Source organism: Taudactylus pleione, unplaced genomic scaffold (genome assembly GCF_031769625.1).
Source record: "Taudactylus pleione unplaced genomic scaffold, aTauple2 ptg000202l, whole genome shotgun sequence".
Taxonomy (NCBI): domain Eukaryota; kingdom Metazoa; phylum Chordata; class Amphibia; order Anura; family Myobatrachidae; genus Taudactylus; species Taudactylus pleione.
In genome coordinates, this window is record NW_028284604.1 from 6,295,576 (window position 1) to 6,311,487 (window position 15,912).

The 15,912-nt window shown below is 50.7% G+C and overlaps 1 protein-coding gene across 2 annotated transcripts in view; it reads left to right on the forward strand.

Annotated features, from left to right (window-relative positions):
• WDR36 (WD repeat domain 36) overlaps positions 1-15,912 on the forward strand; it is a 99,834-nt gene that overhangs the window by 49,674 nt on the left and 34,248 nt on the right. For both annotated transcript variants that reach the window (XR_015879216.1, XM_088477681.1), the window contains exons 17-18: positions 1,056-1,163; positions 6,318-6,418. Coding sequence is in view for 1 of the 2 variants with exons in the window: in XM_088477681.1 (XP_088333807.1) it covers positions 1,056-1,163; positions 6,318-6,418 (209 nt within the window). In the remaining variant the exon portion in view is untranslated. The remainder of the gene's footprint in view (positions 1-1,055; positions 1,164-6,317; positions 6,419-15,912) is intronic.

Below are 15,912 nucleotides of genomic sequence, written 5' to 3' on the forward strand. Positions count from 1 at the left end.
TTCAAGTTCCTTATGGTAAGCGGACTCCTTATTGGTGGTCTGCGGTTTCTGGTTTTAACAGGAAACGATGGCCGGCCTATAATGAAATGTTGACTGGATGGCCTCGTATGTCTTCCTCAGGGGCCTACCCATGGGTGGGCATTTCTGTCGTTGAGGCTTGTTTTTTTCTCGGGCCGTGTAACCCTCGTGGGCGGCTCGTCGTGGCGCCTCGGCTGTTTTGCCTTACTAGGTGTCCACGTGGTCTTCTGTCCATACCTTTTTAAGGTTCTAGGCATTGGTTTCCTTTGCCTCTCAGGATGCTTCCTTTTTGGCGACGGATTCTCCTCTCAGCACAGGAGCGTCCCCACCCTTGGTTGAACTGCTTTGGGACATCCCCAAGGTCAACCCTGTGGACCCCCTATGGACCCTGAAGTAGAAAACAAGAGATATGGTAAGAACTTACCTTTGTTATCTCTGTTTCTACGAAGTCCATAGGGTCCACAGGGCGCCCGCCCTGACGCACCTGGCTTCATATGGGCTGTGTTACTGGTCACCGGCTTCCCGTCTCCTTTTCTGTGAGTATGGTTCTAGAGTGTTCCAGTTTTCTCTCTCTTTTTCTCTCCTCCTCCGGCCTTTGGCTACTTACAATCTGAGGTGCCTCTGGCTGGGGGGCGGGGTTATAGGGAGAGTGGACCCAAGTGCATCCTGGGAGCTAAAAGCTTTAACTGCGTGGTGCCCGGATTTGGTTCCCAACCTATACCCCAAGGTCAACCCTGTGGACCCTATGGACTTCGTAGAAACAGAGATAACAAAGGTAAGTTCTTACCATATCTCTTGTTATATACACTAGGGGAGCAATTACACACATTTATGATTAATGAATGGGCCGTAGGGCTGCACTTTATACAGCTCCTATTCATTTTTCTAAATAATAAACGGTATCTCATTAGACAATTATTTTTAGAATTATTTATATAAAGTAGGTAGATGATGATTTCTGAATATGCTTTTAGCAATGTGAACAGGATAGGAAGCAATGTGACTTTCCCCATGTGCTTTCTTTGTGTTTCCCCCAGCCTCATAGACTGCTTTCTATTGGATTCTGCTGTCAGGAGCCTCACTATGTCCCCTACAGGAGATTTCCTGGCCACCGCTCATGTGGATGACCTTGGTATTTACTTATGGTATGTTATTTTTACACACTCAAATTATTAATCATCCATTATGTAAACCAGTGCAAACTGGCACACCCCAAGGGTTAAATTGGCAGAGCATATAGTGTTTCAGGATTTCCTGCCTTAACTTTCGAAGTAATTGCTACAGATCTCAAATGTGCACACGCCAATGTAATCTAGGTACGTTCTTCTGTGCTGTAGCAACATGCACCCGGTTTTAGCTGCTACAGATGTGTCCACATACACCTATGCTCAAATAGCCCTATTTAGTGCGCCACAGATTTAGCCCCGCCAAAACACTAATCCTAACTGCCTAGTACATTCTATGTGCCATATGGTGCAAAAGGATAACTATATGAGGACACATCTGTATCTCCTGTGCATTTGTATGATATTTGGTTTTCTACCTGCATGTCACATTAAATCAGGGCTGGTGGTGACAGCTTCTTGGTTCTAGATAGAAAGCCGTGAGCCAATTATAACAGTTCCTGACTAAGATTTGCCCACACTGCATTCTATTACGGACAGGAGAACAAACCTAGTTGACCTACTGTGGAATAGTCTTCCTGTGTGTGTATTACAACTAGTGTTATCATGCTGCACAATTATGTTAATTACAGCTAAACTTTTCACTTTTTCTTTTCCTTTCTTTTTTTAAAATTAAATAGTATGTCAATTGTCGGTGTCCTGGAATAGAATAAAAAAAAATGAAACACCCATACAAATATTTTATGCATTCCAATAATAACCCACTAAATGCCATCAAATAAACACATTTGGTATTCTTCTAATCTAAATCATAGAAGTTACAGAATAACGTTAGGAGTAAATCTGTGTGCAGTGATCGCAAATACGCGCTATAGCGCATATTTTACCCATATATGAGGACCAGGGACTCACTTTTTCAAAGTGGGAGGGTCCCCGGGGACGCGCTTCGCTGCCGGCCAATTCCCTGGCTCCTTGGGAGATGATTGATGTCTCCCCTGGCCCAGCGGCAGGAAGAACTATAACAAAGGGTGGAGCCAGCAGCAGCTCAAAAGTGAGGACTGGTGTGTAGACTGCGGCCCGGCCCTCGGAGTGATGACGGCACCCGGCATAAAGAAGATGCAGCGGACCAGGCAAGAAGACACTACTGTGCGTGTGGCTGGGACAGGTAAGTGCATAGCGGGTATTGCACGGGGAGCTGGTGATGGATAGCAGGTAGCGCGCAGTGGTGGGCTGCTGATGGATAGCTGGTAACATGCTGGCGGGGGCTGGTGATGGCGCGGGGGAAGCTGGTGAGGTGCAATGGGGATTTAGTTACAATGTGCAGCAGCTTCGGTGTTGCTATTAATACAGACAGAGTCTGAAGGAAATGCATGCGGGTGGGGGAGAGGCAGAGTGACAGAATGGGTCTCAGCAGCATGTAATTACCTTTACAGTGTATTTAGTCAGGCTGAGTCCTGATTGAGAAAAACTTTGTTCCCATCTTCTACTGTATGTTTCTACAAAATATGTCCTACTAAAGGCATAAGATGACACCCAACCTCTGCCAGCACAGGGCTGCTGCAAAGCCCTAGGTGACCATTGCATGCACCCTGCCTCCCCTGTTGTATTACAGCAATCTCACGAAAGAAATTGAAATGTTATATTTGCTCTGCTAGACTAGGTGCAACTGGTGTGAATTTGTTCTCCACAAGTGCCGCCATCTTGCTCCACAAATCTGTGCATTTTGTCACAGATCTAAAAGCATGCTGCCCCTCCAAAGAGAAGCTCCAGTTATTTGATAACCAGATACACATGTGCTTAGCTGTAGTAGCGAGTGCAATCTGTGTGCACGAACAACACGATGACAGACTACAGATGCATAGACTTAGCTGGTGGTGTCTTGAAATCTCCACATCAAGCCAGAGGTGCAAAGCCATGTCGCCATTCCCTGAAGTGCACCAGGTGAGGGGGTGTTGCCAGCGGTAAGCAGTCGGGAAGCCGACGGATGTAATCCCGACCGCCGGCTTCCTGACTGTCTAATCCCGGCAAGTGTCTAATGACAGGCGTCAAAATCCCAATGCCTGTCATTAGACCTACGCTGGGAGCCCAACACCCGGCTTATGAATCGAAGGTAAGCCGGGCACGGACAGCTGTGGGTGGAGGAGGGTTAGGGGCTCCCGGGGGGGACTTAGGGTTAGGCACCCGCCGGGAGGTTAGGGTTAGGCTAGGGGAAAGGGGGGGGTTAGGGTTAGGCACCCCCGGGGGGAGGTTAGGGTTAGGCACCCCCCCGGAGGACTTAGGTTTAGGCTGCAGGGAAGGGTGGATTAGGGTTAGGCACTTGGGAGGAGGTTAGGGTTAGGCACCCCTAAGGGAGGGTTAGGGGGTAGAATCGGTTAGTGAATACTTTTCCACGATCAGGATTTTCACCCCTGCCGGGCTGCGGCAACCCGTAAATGATACTGATTCCGTTGCCAGCATGTGTGTGGAGTTTGGGAGTAAGTTTAAGTGAAAGAACAACACCACGGACAGAGGTGAACTGGGGCCCAGTGGGGAGATACAGTGGTAGGGGATCGTGAAATAATGCCGATGAACCAACATGGGCAGCCATCAGATATGGTGTGGCCAGTCCATAGATGACATGGAGCAGCTGTATTAATGCAACTGCAGTGCACATGCTGGGTCCCACCTTCATGGACTGTAAAATTATAGCCTAGAACAGACATAGAGGATTCAGAGTTGCACGCTATGCAATAATGCCGCAGGAGATGTCTCGTATCAATAAACGCTCCCTGAGACTTCCTGTACCCTGCACCCTACCACCTCCTCCTGTACCCTGCACCCTACCGCCTACTCCTGTACCCTGCACCCTACCTCCTGTACCCAGCACCCTACCTCCTACTCCTGTACCCTGCACCCCACCTCCTGTACCCTGCACCCTACCTCCTACTCCTGTACCCTGCACCCCACCTCCTGTACCCTGCACCCCACCTCCTACTCCTGTCCCCAACTCCGCCTCCCACACATAAAGAAGACGAGGAGCCATAAGGACCTGCAGCATGAGTGCAGCCGCCCCATCCAGCTCACAATAAAAAAGACAGAACAGTACACAGCTAGAAACGGAGTATTCTTTGAGCATTTTTGTTCAAAGGTAAGAGTAGAAAATCTTTGTTATATTTTTAAAATGTATGTATTGGTTTGGAATCTGTATGGAATCCCGGCTGCCGCATGGCCGGCAGTTCGATTCCTGGCAACAGCAGCCCGACAGATCAGCAGAGCCCAGCAGCAGAGGCCCGACAGCGCTGGAAATCCTGATCATCCCTAAGGTAAGTATAAACTAACCTAACCCCCTAACCCTCCTTAGGGGTATCTAACCCTAACCTCCGCCCCCCAAGTGCCTAACCCTAACCCCCCTTCCCCGCTGCCGAAGTCCCCCGGGGGGTGCCTAACCCTAACCCTCCCTAGCCTAACCCTAACCCTCTCGGGGGGTGCCTAACCCTAAGTCCCCCCCGTTGCCCTAAACCTAACCCTCGCCACCCCCAGCGGCTGTCCGCTCGCGGGCGCCCGGCATCCCTTCGATCGCATTTCACCCTCGCCGGGATATGACAGTCAGGAAGCCGGCTGTCGGTATTCCTGATTGTATACCATTGGTTTTGTGGTTTTTCACAGTTTCTGCATAATTTTATGTGTCGCTACTATGTAAGAACAGTCTAATGCAGAAGATTTCACAGTAATCTCCTGCAGAAGGCTAACTACCGCAGCAGACTGCAGTCTCCACTATTGTCAATGGGTACTGATGTCTGACATCTCTGTACAAAACTGATGCTATTGGGGAGTATCAGATGGGCAGTCCAGGGGTACGTGGGGAAGTGTGGGGGCATGTGGGTAGCTCTAAAGCATAAATTATGATGGGACCCAGAAATGGTCAGGTAGGACCCCATTTTTTTAAAGTGGCGGGTCCCTGGGACCCACATATTTTGTCGCTAACCGCAATCACAGTGTGGTTGCATAGAATGTATGTATAAAGGTAGAATTAATATTAACTGCATTTTTTCCAGTTTTTGCTACTTTTCTAGATGAAAAGATAAACATTTAAACCGTTTTCTACTCAAAGAAATAACATTGCCTTAAAAAAACAACATTAAAAAATTAATTTGTATTCATATTCCCCTTCACACAGCTACAGCGCTGCCGACTTATGGGAATCCCACAGTTCTGCTATTTTAGATGTTGATGAAATTGTAATAAATATATTTTTTGTGGATATAGCCTTCTAAGGGAGGGGGCTATTTAGTGTTCACTCTAGCTTCGGCGGCAGGCAGGGCGCCGGAGCTAGAGAGAGCAATGTTGTGCGCGCGCGCCTGAAAAAGGGGCCTGGCCGTGAAAAGGGGGCGTGTCTATAAGGCGCGTCCCCTTTCCGTCGTACTTGGGGGAGTGCCCGGCACTTACGGACACGCCGGGCAGCCCCCAAGCGCTGCAGACAGTGAGAATAGGCGTCTATTCTCCGACGGTGACCGGGTCACCGCACATTTCTCCACCCGCGGGAAACTGCGACCCGCGGGTGAAGACGGCACCCGCAGGCTGTGAGGGCAGGGTGCTTTTTACCCTCCAGAAGGAGGGCAGGGCACTGCGCCCCGCTAAAACAGCCTAGCGGGGGAACGCTAGGTATTTATTAAAGCACGGAGAGAGATAAAGCACTAGCCAGTCAGCTTCTGCCTGCCATTTTACAGGCTGTGTTTGAAAAATGACAGGAGCTGATTGGTTAGTGCTTTATCTCTCTCCACTTAGTCGCTCTCCATGCTTTGATAAATACCCACTTAAATGACCCATGATAAAATTTTGACCTTCATTCTCCTCCTGAGGTATGAATAAACTCTAACATTAAGGTTTTAAAAGTTCCTGGATTTTACAAACTGACTCCATAATTTAGCTTTTTATAGTGCTCGTAAAACATGTGTAATATTGCAATGTTTGTGACATTGTAATCTAATCTAGTTTGAAATCTGAAATAATGAAATTGTGCGGGGAAATAAAAAACACATCAGGCGACTTTCTATTTTTAGTATGGTGTGCAGCATTACTTTCTAAACATGGAGGCAATTTACACTCAGGAAACATCAATCAAAATTAAGTAATAAAGCTTGTTGAAATACTCTTTAATATCTTTTAAAATATATATATTTTTTTTATTGCCTACAGGTCAAATAAATCTCTATTTTCACTGATTTCCTTACGCCCACTTCCATCAAATTATGAGCCCACTGTAGTAATGCTTCCAGGTGCAACTGAAGAGATTGAAGGTAAGAATAACATGTATATGAGCATACCAACTATCCATAGTCTGTACCACCTATTTCTTCTGTAATGTGCTCATACCAACTATCCATAGGTTGTACCACATATTTCCTCTGTAATGTGCGTCTACCTCCATAGACGAAACTAGAGATCAGGTAATGAGTGGTCCCAGTTTTAGTGTATAAACATGCGTACCAGAACGATACCTGAATCACTGCATATAGTGCTATGTGTCTTGGTGACTCCTTCAACATCCCATAATGGCCCCAATGGTTCACATGTAGATAGAGTAGGTCAGCTTAAATCTTCTTTCTCTATTCGTCTGCAATAGCCCCAGTGAGAAAAACAAATAACATAAAAAAAAAAACCTATGGAGTAAACAGACTGCTCCAGTTAAACACCTGGAGCAGTCTGTTTACCCCATGGTTTTTTTTTTATATTATTTGTTCTTCTCACTGGGGCTATTGCAGACGAATAGAGAGAGAAGATTTAAGCTGACCTACTCTATCTACATGTGAACCATTGGGGCCATTATGGGATGTTGAAGGAGTCACCAAGACACATAGCACTATATGCAGTGATTCAGGTATCGTTCTGGTATGCATGTTTATACACTAATTATACTATTTATTTTCAAAGAAAATACTACACTATACAGTATGTGTTTTTTCTGGCTCTGTTAGAGCCTATCCTACTTTAAGGTTTCTGGACACCTTGGAGTTCCGGGTCCATTTCACCACATGGAGTCCCAGTAAAAGAACCACAGATAAGCGAAAAAGTTTTATTTTCTGGTACGCACATTTATATTTGAGCAGGTGCTAATTTTTTATAAATTACTACACTATCAGGCGCATGTCCTTTCCAAACCTTATATATATATATATATATATATATATATATATATATATATATATATATATATATATATATCAGGTAAAATAAATATTGAGCACATCAACATTTCTGTCAGTAAATATATTTGTAATAAGGCTATGTGTAATGAAATGTTCACCAAATGTCAGCCCATGCAGCCCACACATCGAAAGAAATCAAACCATAGATATACATAAATTAAGTTATGTGTAATAATGTGAAATGACAGGGAAAAAGTATTGAACACATGAACAAAGGGAGGTGCAAAAAGGCATGGGAAGCCAAGATACCAGCTGAAATCTATCAGTAATTAGAAAGCAATCCTGCCCCTTGTCAGTCCAAATTAATATAAGGTGGTTCAGTCCCAACTGAAGGCCTATAAAAAGGTGTCTCATTACCAAGGTGTCACAAGAAACATCTCAAGATGGGTAAAAGCAAAGAGCTCTCTCAAGACCTTCGCAACCTTATTGTTGCAAAACATGCTGATTGCATTGGTTACAGAAGGATGTCTAAACTTCTGAATGTTCCAGTGAGCACTGTTGGGGCCATAATCCAGAAGTGGAAAGAACATAATTTCACCATATTCCAGCCACAACTAGGTGCTCTTCGCAAGGTTTCTGACAGATGAGTGAAAATAATTATCAGAAGAGTTGTCCAAGAGCCAAAGACCACTTGTGGAGACCTTCAGAAAGACCTGAAATTAGCAGGTACAATTGTTTCAAAGAAAATAATTAGTAATGCACTCAACCGCCATGGCATGTATGCACACTCACCACGCAAGATTCAGTTGCTGAAGAAAAAGCATTTCTACTTCAGGGTCCATAGGGGTCCACAGGGTGACCTTGGGGTATAGCTGGATCCTGGATCCTCGGGCACCACGGAGTTAAAGCTTTCAGCTGCTCCCAGGATGCACTTGGGTCCAACCTCCCCTATACCTTGCCCCCGAGCCACAGGCACCTCAGTTTAAGATGGTGCCCGGCCGGAGTCGGGTCACCCTGCGGGGGGGGGCTGCAGGAGCAGCCCCCTAAAGCTTTTTATTTTAACTTAGTTTAATTTTTTTACTATAGTTTTTTTTTTTTTTCTCCAGAGCGGCAGCGATGGGCTGTCTGTACAGACTCCTTCTCCCTGCTGGCGCCGCGACGCCAGCACTGAACTGGGGATCGCGGCGGGGGAAGCCAGAGTCTGTACTAGCCGGACTCTGGCTTCCCCCGGGACTGCTGCCGGAAGACGCCGGGGAGATTAAGGTAAGCCGTGCACCGCTGATTAGCGGCGGTGCGCGGGTTCCTTGTAAATGCAGTCCCAGACCGGGGGCGCTAGCGGTGGCGGCGGCCCCCCCCCTCCAGCGGAGGCATCCCCGCCAGACCACTAGACCACCAGGGTAAATTATGCTGAAAGCGGGATGCCGGCAACCCGGGGGTTAAATATGCTAGCCAGGGGAGGAAGCCTTCCCTGTCTAGCGGCTCCTCCCCTCAGCTCAGCGCGCCTTTCAGCTCGTAGTCTGGCGTCGCTGAGCTGCAGCTACTCGGCCACTCCTCCTCTGAGGTCTCCAGCGGCCATTTTCTTACTGGCAGCGCAGATCTTCAGGGAGCACGCGGACCGTTCCCCCTGTGTACCTCTCCCCCGACAAGGACAGTGTACACAGCGCTATAGCCCTCCCAGACACTGAATCTGGGAGGTTGATTGTAGTGGAAAGGTGCAGTGAGTATATCTTCCTGCATGGTATGTGACTTTTGCTAGTGCTGCCTGTCTGCGTCTTTTTTCTACTTACAGTCAGCCTATACCTATCCCTTTCCTTCTCCTACAAGCCCTACAGGTGTGCGGGGGAAGGGTGTTTCTACAGACCTCGCCTATATAAATCACGTATTCGTGAGGTCCGTCACATACAGTTGTGTGCTACACAGTACCATATTGTGGGCTGTTGTTCAGCACACTGGTGAGGGCGCACGTTTTCTTCCTAAGTCATGTCTGAGGAGGAGATTGAGCACTCCGGGGCTCCGGTATTGTTCTCCTGCAGGCGCTGTTCTGCAGGAGTGGATAGGGAGGATTTGTCACAGGACGGCCTGTGCGGACGGTGCCAGGCGATCCCTGGTATGTCTAAACCTCCCATGTTGCAGGAGCCACCATGGGCGATGTTTTCCCAGGTGCTGGTGTCCATCGCGGACCGTCTGTCTGTCCCGACTGCCGCCCCTACTAGGGCGTTGCCCCTGCCTGCCATCCCCCATTCCCCGGGTGTCCCACAGTTATTGCAGACTCCCCCGGGGTCTCAGCCTGTTGGTCCCTATGCGGGGTTGCCAATGTATATTCAGTCCACCCCTGTGGCACAGCAGGCTGTGGTGCCGTTTCAGGCTCCTGTGGCAGCTCCTCCACCCTGGGTGGATGCGCTTTCCCACACTGTCCAAGATTTGGCGGCAGCATCTTCGGCTTTTCAGTCGATGTTGCGCAGTGACGTGCCCTCCAGGGCGTCTAAACGCTCAGTCATGACGCAGGCTGCGCATCTTTCGGATTCTATGGGGTCCTCGGATGATGGTGAGGTGCAGGATGACTCAGCCTCAGATGCCTCAGTCCAGGAGGTAGACACTAAGTCTTCCATCAATGTGCGGGCTCTGGTTAAGGCGGTGCGGGCCATTCTTCTGATTGAGGATGAGGCACCCGCTCCCAAGTCGAGGTATCCTAGTTTTAAAAAAGCTAAGGTTACTTCTGCAGCGTTCTCCTTGTCTGATCAGTTGACTGATCACATGGCGGTGGCCTGGCAGACACCCAGTAAGCGTTTCCTGCCACAGAAACGCTTGGCGTCCAATTATCCATTCCCGGAAGCGCTTTGTAAGAAATGGGAAACTCCGCCTGCAGTCGATTCCCATGTAACACGCCTCATCAGGAGTGCTACTTTGCCATTGCCGTCTATATCCTCGCTGAAGGATCCTACGGACAGGAAGGTGGAGACTTGTCTAAAGTCTATTTATTCTCTCTCAGGGGCTGTAGCCCGGCCGTCCATGGCCATCTCCTGGGTGGCCAAGGCCATTGAGGGGTGGGCCAACGCCTTCTAGGACACGTTTACGGATGAAGCTCCGGACGTCCAGAGGGCGTTGTTAGGACAGATGAGAGATGCCGCCTCCTACATTGGAGAAGCATCGTTGGATGCTAGCCTGTTGACCTCTAGGGTTTCGGCGGCAGCAGTGTCTGCTCGTAGATCCTTGTGGTTGCGGTCTTGGAGAGCAGACGCGGATTCAAAGAAAGGCTTGGAGGCCTTACCTTTTAATGGAGAATTACTATTTGGTCCGGACCTGGGCAAAATAGTAGATACCCTGGCAAAATCCAAGTCAGCCTTCCTGAGGCAGTCCGCACCCAAGTCCGCCTCAAAGCCAAAGAAGCAAGCCTGGAGTGCTAGGCGCCCTTCTTCCAAGCAAGAAGATAAGCCTTCTGCGTGATGGGACGGGCCTCCCTCTGGGGGACCCCAGAGTGGGAGGCCGACTTCTTCAATTCGCCCAGTGCTGGCACAATACCACCACGGATGCCTGGGTGCGAGAAGTGGTCTCCCAGGGGTACGCCCTGTCTTTTCGGCACAGGCCGCCTGGCCAGTTTTTTTGCACAAGTCCTTCTCAGGACAAAACCAAGGCCTTGCAGGTTCAGGAAGCCATAGAGGCCTTGCTGACGGCGGGGGTCATTATACCCGTACCACAGTCTCAACGTGGGATGGGGTATTACTCTACGCTGTTTCTGGTGCAGAAACCCAATGGCTCTCATCGCCCCATCCTCAATTTGAAGTCCCTGAACAGGTTTCTCAGGGTTCCCAAATTCAGGATGGAAACTTTGCGTTCCATCATTCTGGCGATGGAACCAGGGGACTATATGGTCTCCCTGGATATCCAGGACGCCTACCTCCATGTGCCTATAGCAACATCGCACCAACGGTTTCTGCGGTTTGCTATTCTCCACAACCACTACCAATTCAGGGCTCTACCCTTTGGTCTCTCCACGGCACCAAGGGTATTTACCAAGGTGATGGCGGTCATGGCGGCTCATCTTCGGAGCCAGGGAGTACGGTTGCTACCGTATCTAGACGACCTCCTCTTGCTGGCAAGCTCCCCGGAGGTACTGATCCAGCATCTCCACCTGACGGTCGCTTGTCTACAGGCGCACGGCTGGTTGATCAACTGGAAGAAGTCCTCCCTCATCCCATCACAGCGGATGGTTCATTTGGGGGCCCTGCTGGACTCTCGTCAGCAACGGATTTTTCTGACTCCAGAGAAGGTCTCCTCCTTACAGCTGTGGATTCACAGTTGTCTGAACAGTGGCAGAGTGTCGATGCACTCAGCGATGAGAGTTTTGGGGTCCATGGTGTCGGCATTCGACATGGTGGAGTTTGCCCAGTTCCATTCCAGGCCCCTGCAGGGGCTGATTCTTTCGGAGTGGAACGGATTGCCACACAGGATCCGCTCTCAGATGCTGGTGTTGTCCTCGGAGGTGCGTCTGTCCCTAGCCTGGTGGCTGCAGACGGCTCATCTCCTAGAGGGGCGCCCCTTTTGGATCCCGGAATGGGTTCTGCTCACGACAGATGCCAGTCTCCGGGGTTGGGGGGCGGTGACAGGCTCCTTGTCACTTCAAGGTCGTTGGTCGGTGGAGTGAAGCGCTTCTTCCCATCAACATACTAGAACTGCGGGCAGTATACAGAGCCCTGCAGTTGTCCGGCACCGCTCTTCACGGAAGGGCCGTTCAGGTGCAGTCAGACAACGCCACCACGGTGGCGTACATCAATCACCAGGGAGGGACTCGCAGTCGAGCTGCGATGTCGGAAGTGTCCCGCGTCCTGGCTTGGGCGGAGCGCTATCTTCCAGCTCTCTCGGCAGTTTTCATCCCAGGAGTCCTCAATTGGGAGGCAGACTTCCTCAGCCGTTACGACTTGCATCCCGGGGAATGGTCGCTTCATCCAGAGGTATTCCAACTACTCGTGGACAAGTGGGGGCTGCCAGAGCTGGACCTGATGGCGTCCCGTCACAATCACAAGCTGCCTGTGTACGGGTCAAGGACAAGGGACGCAGGCGCAAGTCTGATAGACGCGCTGTCGGTGAAATGGCTGTTTCAACTGGCTTACTTATTCCCTTCGATATCTCTGCTGCCTCGGGTCCTGCGCAAGTTCAAACTGGACGGAGGAACACTGATCCTGGTGGCCCCAGCGTGGCCCAGAAGGCCGTGGTACTCCGATCTGCGGAGCCTGTCCATCGATGCTCCGTACCTCCTACCTCAACGGCGGGACCTGTTGTCTCAGGGGCCCTGTCTTCACCCGGATCTGGGTCGACTATCTTTGACGGCGTGGCTCTTGAGACAGCCGTCCTGAGGTCTCGGGGCTTTTCTAGCTCCGTTATTACCACCATGCTGAGGGCGCGCAAGCCTGCTTCCGCGAGGATCTATCACAGAGTGTGGCACACTTTCTTTCAGTGGTGCGAGGCCAGAAACTATGATCCCCAGGTGTTCCGGATTTCGCGTATTCTGGCTTTCCTTCAGTCGGGTTTGGATTTAGGATTACGTCTTTCTTCGCTGAAGGTGCACGTGTCTGCTCTGTCGGTGTGGTTCCAGCGCAGGATCGCTGCTATGCCGGACGTACACACCTTTTTCCAGGGAGTTTTGAGAATCCAGCCTCCCTTTGTGCCACCTGTGGCCCCGTGGGATTTGGTGGTGGTTCTTCGGGCCTTACAGGGTCCGCCTTTTGAGCCCTTGGAGTCAGTGGAGCTCAAGTGGCTAACTTTTAAAACTGTTTTCCTCTTGGCAATTGCTTCTGCCAGGAGGGTTTCAGATTTGGGGGCGCTTTCTTGTCGTCCCCCTTTTCTGATTTTTCATCAGGACAGAGCGGTGCTTCGCACTCGTCCTGAGTTCCTGCCTAAGGTGGTTTCCAGGTTCCACATTAATCAGGAAATTGTTGTACCAGCCTTTCAGTCGCCTGATCTTTCGGCTGGGGAGGCTTCCTTAGACGTTGTCCGTGCACTCCAGGTTTATGTGGACCGGACTAGTTCTGTGAGGAAGTCGGATTCTTTGTTTATCCTCTTTGGTTTTCACAAGAGGGGTTGGCCTGCCAACAAACAGACTCTAGCCCGTTGGCTTCGTTCTGTTATTATTGAGGCTTATATGCAGGAGGGTTTACCTGTTCCAGCCTCTGTTAAGGCTCATTCCACTCGGTCTGTGGGCCCTTCTTGGGCTGCTAGCCGTGGCGCCTCTGCTGTTCAGCTCTGTAAGGCGGCCACCTGGTCTTCCATTCAGACCTTTTTGAGGTTCTATGCGTTTGACACCTTTGCCTCTCAGGATGCATCCTTTGGGCGCCGGGTTCTCCTATCAGCACAGGAGCGTCCCCGCCCTTAGTTGGACTGCTTTGGGACATCCCCAAGGTCACCCTGTGGACCCCTATGGACCCTGAAGTAGAAAACAAGAGATATGGTAAGAACTTACCTTTGTTATCTCTGTTTCTACGAAGTCCATAGGGTCCACAGGGCACCCGCCCTGACGCACCTGGCTTCATATGGGCTCTGTGACTGGTCACCGGTTTTCCGTCTCCCATTTCTGTGAGTATGGTTCTTGTGTGTTCCAGTCTTCCTTCTCTCTGTTTCGTCTCCTCCTCCGGCCTGGGCTGCTTACCAACTGAGGTGCCTGTGGCTCGGGGGCGGGGTATAGGGGAGGTGGAGGTTGGACCCAAGTGCATCCTGGGAGCAGCTGAAAGCTTTAACTCCGTGGTGCCCGAGGATCCAGGATCCAGCTATACCCCAAGGTCACCCTGTGGACCCTATGGACTGCACATGCAGTCCTTTGCCCCCGGTCCTAGGGGACAGACTGGGGGCCGCTAGCGGTGGCGGCGGGCTCCCCCTCTGAGGAGGAATAACCCGTGGGACCACTAGACCACCAGGGATATATGGCAAGCGGGATGCCGGCAAGCCCTGGGGTTAATATGCTAGCCAGGGGAGGAAGCCTTCCCTGTCAGCGGCTCCTCCCCTCAGCTCAGCGCGCCTTTCAGCACGGAGTCTGGCGTCGCTGAGCTGCAGCTACTCGGCCACTCCTCCTCTGAGGTCTCCAGCGGCCATTTTCTCACAGTGGCAGCGCAGATCTTCAGGGAGCACGCGGACCGGTCCCCCCGTGTACCTCTCCCCTGATTAAGGACAGCGTACACAGCACTATAGCCCTCCCAGACACTGAATCTGGGCAGGTTGATTGTAGTGGAAAGGTGCAGTGAGTATATCTTCCTGCATGGTATGTGACTTTTGCTAGTGCTGCCTGTCTGTGCTTATTTTCTACTTACTGTCAGCTTATACCTATCCCTTTACTTCTCCTACAAGCCCTACAGGTGTGTGGGGGAGGGGCGTTTCTACTGACCTCACTTATATAGATCACGTATTTGTGAGGTCCGTCACATACAGTTGTGTGCTACTCAGTGCCATATTGTGGGCTGTTGTTCAGCACACCGGTGAGTGCGTTTTACTTCTACCCTGGTGCCAGATATATAATATATTCTGTCATGTCAGACGAGGAGGTTGAGCGCTCAGTGGCTCCGGTGTTGGCCTCCTGCGGACGCTGTTCTGCAGGAGTAGATAGGGAGGATTTGTCACAGGATGGCCTGTGCAGTCGATGCCAGGTGGCTCCTGGCCCATCCAGACCTTCTCTGGCGCAGGGACCACCGTGGGCAATGTTTTCTCAAGTGCTGGTGTCTATTGCGGACCGTCTGTCGGTCCCGACTGCTCTCCCTACTAGGTCGTTGTCCCAGCCGCCCATCCCCCATTCCCCGGGTGTCCCGCAGTTATTGCGGAGTCCTCCTGGGTCTCAGTCGGTGGGTCCCTATGCGGGGTTGCCTATGTATATGCAGGCTTCCCCTGTGCCGCAGCAGCCTGTGGTACCTTTTCAGGCCCCTATGGTGACTCCTCCACCCTGGGTGGATGTGCTCTCCAACTCCGTGCAAAATTTGGCGGCCGCTTCCTCGGCTTTTCAGTCAATGTTGCAGACTGACATGCCTTCTAGGATTTCAAAACGCCCACTCATGACACGGGCTGCTCAGGTATCGGACTCAGAGGGTTCCTCAGATGATGGGGAGGTCCCTGATGACACTGACTCGGACGCCTCGGTCCAGGAAATGGATACCAAGTCGTCCATTAATGTGCGAGCACTAGTTAAGGCGGTGCGAGCTATTCTTCTTATAGAGGATGAGGCGCCGGTTCCTAAGTCGAAGTTTCCTAGTTTCAAAAAAACTAAGGTGGCTTCTGCGGTGTTTCCCCTGTCGGATCAGTTGACGGATCATATGGCGGTAGCTTGGCAGGCGCCCAGTAAGAGATTCCTTCCTCAGAAGCGGTTGGCTTCTAATTACCCCTTCCCTGAGGCACATTGTAAAAAATGGGAAACTCCACCTGCGGTGGATTCCCATGTCACCCGTTTAACTCGGGGCGCCACCTTACCATTACCGTCGATATCCTCGTTGAAGGATCCCACGGACAGGAAAGTTGAGACTTGCTTAAAGTCTATTTACTCCCTCTCCGGGGCGGTGGCCCGACCGTCCATGGCCATCTCCTGGGTGGCCAAGGCCATTGAGGGGTGGGCCAATGCATTGGAAGATACCTTCCCGGACGACGCTCCGGATGTCCAGCGGGCGTTGTTGGGACAA